Source organism: Sturnus vulgaris, unplaced genomic scaffold (assembly GCF_052056855.1).
Source record: "Sturnus vulgaris isolate bStuVul1 unplaced genomic scaffold, bStuVul1.hap1 Scaffold_157, whole genome shotgun sequence".
NCBI classification, from domain to species: Eukaryota; Metazoa; Chordata; class Aves; order Passeriformes; family Sturnidae; genus Sturnus; species Sturnus vulgaris.
The window spans coordinates 6,310,448-6,316,779 of record NW_028276074.1 but is presented as its reverse complement, the minus strand read 5'-3'; the positions used below and the strand labels follow the sequence as shown (position 1 = coordinate 6,316,779).

The 6,332-nt window shown below is 36.6% G+C and overlaps 1 protein-coding gene across 1 annotated transcript in view; it reads left to right on the top strand.

The window, feature by feature from the left end:
- Nucleotides 1-1,566: 1,566 nt before the first annotated feature.
- Nucleotides 1,567-6,332, top strand: part of LOC148218857 (olfactory receptor 14A16-like) — a 32,304-nt gene continuing 27,538 nt past the window's right edge. The window contains exon 1 of the mRNA XM_088157776.1: nucleotides 1,567-1,571. Coding sequence (XP_088013902.1) covers nucleotides 1,567-1,571 — 5 coding nt within the window. The remainder of the gene's footprint in view (nucleotides 1,572-6,332) is intronic.

The following is a 6,332-nucleotide window of genomic DNA, read 5'->3' as shown; positions in this document are numbered from 1 at the left end:
GACATTGTGTGTCCACATGCTGAGCCCTGGTATTTTGAAAGACAAGCACAGTCACAGGGATGTTTATTCCTTGCTGGGAAATTGAATATTAAAGATTTGTTTGATTTCAGGCAAACAGGGAACCTGTTTTTCTTTTTCATATACCCACTGCGTGATGGATGGGCTCTAGATTAGTTTTTATATGTAGTGTGAGTTCTAGCTTAAATAGATTCAAATATTTTTACTTTCTGTAGTTTCAAAGCAACCTGGGGTTTTTAGCATTAAAACAAATTTCCTAATTTCTTTGTAAAAGTCAAAGATTTACAATTCTAATTTCAGATTAAGAGTATTGAAAATGAAATTTCAAGAAAGGAAAAGCTGTTGAAGAGTCTAGAAAATAATTGGGAAAATTCGTTTTTTCATAGATTGTAGGGAACTTCATACAAAGTATTTTTGAAATTGTGAAGATACTGGAGGATTTTTCCTTCTTCTTTCTTAACTCTATAACCACTAAGGAACTGGTTCACTGCTATTAATTAAATTAATTAACATCTTGTAGTACTTTATGGCTCAAACTCCAGTCATTCTAAGACATCAGCTTGTGTTTCAGTCCCATCAGAATAAACCAGACTGGTGCAAGTGCATGTTTGGGAATGTTGACAGAAATTGCTAACAAAGGGCATAATGTTTAGGAGTTAACTAATTAATGTTTGAAATATCTCTTTCAGGTTAATAATTTAAAGAAACAGATGGAAAATAAAGCCAAATGCTTTGAAGAGTTGCAGCAGGAGGTGTGTAGAGATTTTGAGAGTCACAAATACATCAACACATGGTATTTTGGGGTGACTTTTCAGCATTTTTCATCTGCTGTGATATCTTTAGATACACCTATGTAATTTAAAAATGTTCCTTTCTTATCCTAACTGATCAAATTAAGGAGTTGTCTTTGGAATCACTTGATCTGTTAAATTAGCCTTAATTTGAAAAAAGCAATTACAAAAATAATATCTTTAACAAACTTATACTTTTTTCATTTACTATATAGTATTATTTATGTACTTGTAATAAGGACCCATCACAGTTACCACTTGTAGAAAAGAATTCTGCACTAGCACAAATTGTAGAAACTTCACTGTGAAATATATATAACTTGTATTTTTGGTCATGACATCTTCACACCTTCTGTCAGCAGCATCTTAGTTTTAATTCCCATTCTGCCCCTCATTTGTTATCCCCTGTTGTTGCTCAGGGGGAGCCTTTCTTAAGGTCATGAAGAAACAGGATTTTCACAGTAATTATCTGAGCATTCTTTTGTTTGGAGAATTGTTCTGGAACCTGAACTGCACAAGAGAGAGTTATGGAATGAACTCCATTCAATAACAGGAACTTGATGAAAGCTGGAATTTTGAAGATTCTGACATTCTCGACACAGTTAAACCATTACATAATTCTGTTAACTTATTAAAGTGCAGTGCTTGTTTTGTTTTATTTCAACAGAATCAGGTGCTGAAAAAGAAAATCACTGCAGAAAGCAAGAAAACCAGTATTCATGAAGGGGAGGTAGGTTTAAATGACATCACATAGAAGATGAAGTAAGTGTTTTTAAGTCCCAGTGTAACTAATGACAGTACTTGTTAAATACATTGTGAGCTGGTTTATGGATTTAGGATACAGTTGTGCAGGAATGAGCTCATCGTTTTTAGAAGATGCTTCCATTTTTAAACATTGGGCACTGACTATTGAACATTTAAATTAGATGGACTTCACATCACAATTAATTATGTTTCCAATCAGTCCCTTTCTTTTTTTTCCTTTTATTGGTAGTGGACTGAACAGTAGCCCCATTGTGACAGAAAAGCATTTAAAAGACTTACATACATTACTCACTTCAGGCTGTTCTTTAAATGTGTTCTGCAGTGTAAATCCCTCTGATGAGAATATTGTGTCCTGCTTTGGGTACTGCACTTAGAGAAAGAAGTGGACTTTTGGGAGGATATTCATATGAGAAACTTAAAAGGAAAAACTGTAATCCAAATGCACAGCTGGGAGGAAAATGTCCCATAAAACCTGCGAAAATCTTACATAGAATTACAAGAGAGAGAATAAAATCTCCATCTGTATTTGGTTTTTTCCAAGGAATTCACAGCATTTAGGGCAGTCTTTCCCATTGTGCTGTTGCCATTGGTTCTTTGAGTATTTTCTAACTCACCTCAGGACAAAGTTCAGTTCTTTAAAAAGCTGAACTTTTAAATAGGAAACACTTTAATCATATACCTGAGAAGTAACAGTGTGTTTCTGCTCAAAAATAAGAGGTAAAAAAAAAAATTAACATATTAATTCCTAAACAAATAACAGCAGCAATTCTGCATTCTCAAAAGGTGAATAAATTGCTGTTAGAGATGGAAAATATGAACAAGCAACATAAGGAAGCAGTTGACATCTATCAAAAAGAGATAGAAACAAGAAAAGTGAATGAAAAGAAACTTAATGAACAGGTGAGAGGTTTTAATTTTTACTGCAATTAATTTTTTTTTATTTAAAATGTTTTTATGAAGCTTTATTGGCCAGAGCCCAGAGCCCTTGCTCTTACATTTCAGTCTTATCAACAGAAATTTCTGTTGTGTATGCCTGTGAGCAAAGCTTTAGTACATCAGGTGCTTAAGTTGAAATATTTGAATATGTCTTTGAAAATAAGAACAAAGTTAAAAATTCTTTCTTTCTAGATATAGTTCAAAGAAATTCTACCCTTGGTATAAAGTCAGCATAGCTAAATGAGATTATAACTTCTCCCATATTAGTATTTTTTTGCCCACACATTTTTTGATGGTAATGCTAAGAAATGTTAGGGCAGAGTGCTTGAAATGGCCTTTGGGTTCAAAGTGAACTTGTACCTTTAATCTTGCCCATTTTAACAATCTGCATAAAAGATGTCAGATTTGAAAAGGATTTCAGAAGCAAATGATGTCCAAGAGTGCATTGCACCCACAGGGGGAAGAAGAAATTAAAGTAATATTTTTAAAATATATATTGTTATGTTTATGAATGAAATGCAATTTACTGCTCCCAGGTAGAAAAGCTGAGGTTGCTTTATGAGGAAGCAGCAGTGATACAGAGGGAAACTGATATCCACTGTCAGCACAAGATAACTGAAATGGTGGCACTTATGGAAAAGCACAAGGTAAGAGATTTTACTGATTGCTGGCATTTGTAATGTGTTAATAACCCTTCAAACCCACAAAGAGGCCTGAGTCTGGGAAAAGGAAGCTGAACACATGCTTGACTTTTCATCACCTAAAATCAAATTCATTTGAAGATTTTGGAAACATGCCTATGGGCAGATAAATTTCATTTCTCTAAACTTCTAGGATTTAATTTTTTGTTTTAAAGTTAGGCTTCCTTTAATACCCTCTGAATGCAGTATTTATCAGTATCAGTTTGGCCTCCTTCTCTGGGGAAATTACTTAGTGCCTGTCAGCAGTTTATCTTGATACATTTTAGTTTACCTTTCTATTACTCTCTTTTGCAGTATCTTTAGCAGATCCCATTAATAAAAATAGCATGGCTGGCTCTTAGGTGCTGAACACATATTGCATAGAAATAAAGCACTCTCTGCCAGTCCACAAAATAATACTGCATTGAGCATTTGATTTCTGCAGTTTCTGCAGAAGCATCAGTGTTTGTTCATGGTGCTTTCTGAATCTTCTGAGGAGCCTGGTTTGAAAAAATGATGTTTTAAGACTGGATAGATCTATAATTGTAACATTTCCATGTTACAAATCACATGTTTTGAGTTTGTTGTTGGTTTGGTTTTTTTAACACAGAACGAATATGATAAAATGGTTGAAGAAAAAGATGCAGAATTAAGAGTATATAAAATTAAACAGCAAAAGCAGTTATCATCAGCAAGAGCACTGGTAAGGAGTACTTTCCAATGTTAAATAATTCAGTGGAGGGGCTGATGTTCTTGTGTAGTGGTTTGATACTGGCTAAGCTTCAGGCACACACAAAAAAACCATTCACTCATTTTCCTCCTCTGTAGTTGAGTAGAGGAGGGGAAAGAAAAATTGAAGGGTTCATGAATTGAGATAAGGATTAGAAGAAAAACACTTTAGGGGTAAAACAAGTTCGAACTTAAACAATGTCAAGAATATGTATTATAAATAGCTTTAAAAGTGGGTAATGAGAATTAAAATAAACCTTTAGAACACCTTTTATCCCAGTCCCTCCCTGTTGCCCACCAACAGCACAGGGACACAAAACGTGATCTCTAGTCAGTTTGTCACTTGTAAAAATCTTTTTTCAGTTTGCTTAGGGAGTTTCTTGCTGTGCTGTGGGGTCTTTCCCAATGGAGACAGTTCTCTGTGGACTTTTCCAGTGTGGTTTTATTTTTTAGGAGTAGCAGTCCTGCCCGACCTGCTGCAACATGAGTCCCTCCCACAGGCAAACAGAATTCCCACAACTGTTGTGCATGGGCCATTAGTTCATGGGGTGAAATCTTTTGAGGATGAGCTGTTCTAGTTTGGAAACAAGGGGCCTCTTTATCTTCTCTCTTTGTTTGAATTTCCCACTAGATGACAGCTTTTTGACATCCACTCACTCCAGCATGGGCACCTTTTCTCATGGGCTGTGAGTGGATCTGTGCATTCCCCCATGTGCTTTGTGAATTCCAGGGACACAGTTTGTGTGTTATAGTCCTCACTATGGCTTGCAGAAGAATCTCAGCTCTGATGTTTGGAGCACTTCTTTTCCTTCCCTCCCCTCACTGACTTTAGTGTCACCACGTTCTTTTCATGTGTCTTCACTTTTTCCTCTTCTCTGATTGAGGAGAAAATTGTTGTCTGCAGGTTCATTTTTACTCAAGTTCTGTCAATTGTAAAGTTCTTACAGTGTTTTGCAGCTCTGAAAGGTTGATCTCAGTTTTCCAGGGATGACAGACCAAGAAACTGGGTGTGCAGGGACATTTATACAGGGGAGGTTCTAGGGGAGGGCACAAATTCTTTAGCAATAGGGGAAGGCTGGGGAGGAGCACAAGGTGAGGTTTACAATACATAACCCAAGGAAACACGGGGAGGGAACAATTGAAACAGATCAATGGGGCTTCAAAGAACAGGGAATTGACAGGGAAGTTTCCAAACTAAAGGGTAGGTAAAAAGTGGGATTGACAACTTAATGGGAGGAGGAACAGGGAACATTCTGGATCAAGGGGCAGGTTTAGGGCAAGATGGACAACTAGGTGGGAAGGTACAGTTTAACAATGCAGGGGGGAATGGAACAAATTATTGAGAAGAGAACACACCACAACATCTCCCTCAAACCATGAGGGATGAGAACACACTGCAACATCTCCCTCAAACCATGAGGGATGAGAACACACTGCAACATCTCCCTCAAACCATGGGGGATGAGAACACACTGCAACATCTCCCTCAAACCATGAGGGATGAGAACACACTGCAACATCTCCCTCAAACCATGAGGGATGAGAACACTGCAACGCCGTTACTGCCGCACATTTCCACCCCTCAAAAGAAGAAGAAGAAGTGCACACAGGTTTTTTCTTCCTTAAATCTGTCATCACAGAGGCATTACCAACTTTTAAAATCAGACCAGCAATGTGTCCATCATCAGCACCTTCAGAAATCGGCTCTGCTGGACACAGAAGAAGCTTTCTCTCTCAGAAGCCACTTCTGTGGCTTCCTCCTGTGAAAAACGAGGTTCCCTTTCCTGGTAAAATTTAAAAGGTTGAATAAAAAACAGACAAAAAATAAAGCAAAAGGTTATAAAGTCTTGGTGCTTGACATTCAGCCAAGACCACCCACTAACTCAGACAACACTTCTTTAAATGCATCAACATGTTGTATATTCATAGATCTTCAAGCATTATTCAAAATCAACCCCCCAACCTGTAAATCAATTTTTTTCTTCTTCCCTGGGGTTCTGGTGTCCAGTAATCCAAGAATGTGAACAATTTCCTGATTATCTTTTTTTTTTACCATTCTCTCATTTTTATCGTTCTCATACATGAACAAAACCTTTTTACATCATCATTTTATACTCCAAGAAAAATATATGTATTTATCACACTACTATTTCTAAGTTTTGTTAATAGCAGAACTAAAAGAAACTGTATTCATACAGCAGAGTTTTCCAACATTATACATACAACATTCATTTTAATATTTGTGAAAAGCCAATAATAGAATATGTTCTTATAACACTCCACCCCCACTGAGAGCCAAGCTGTGTTAAACCCACACACCTTGAAGTGTAATAGAATTATAAATGTCATGTTTTACTTCTTCCTATTGAATATTTGGGGAGGGGTTAACTATCTGCTTTAGTGGGACTGAACA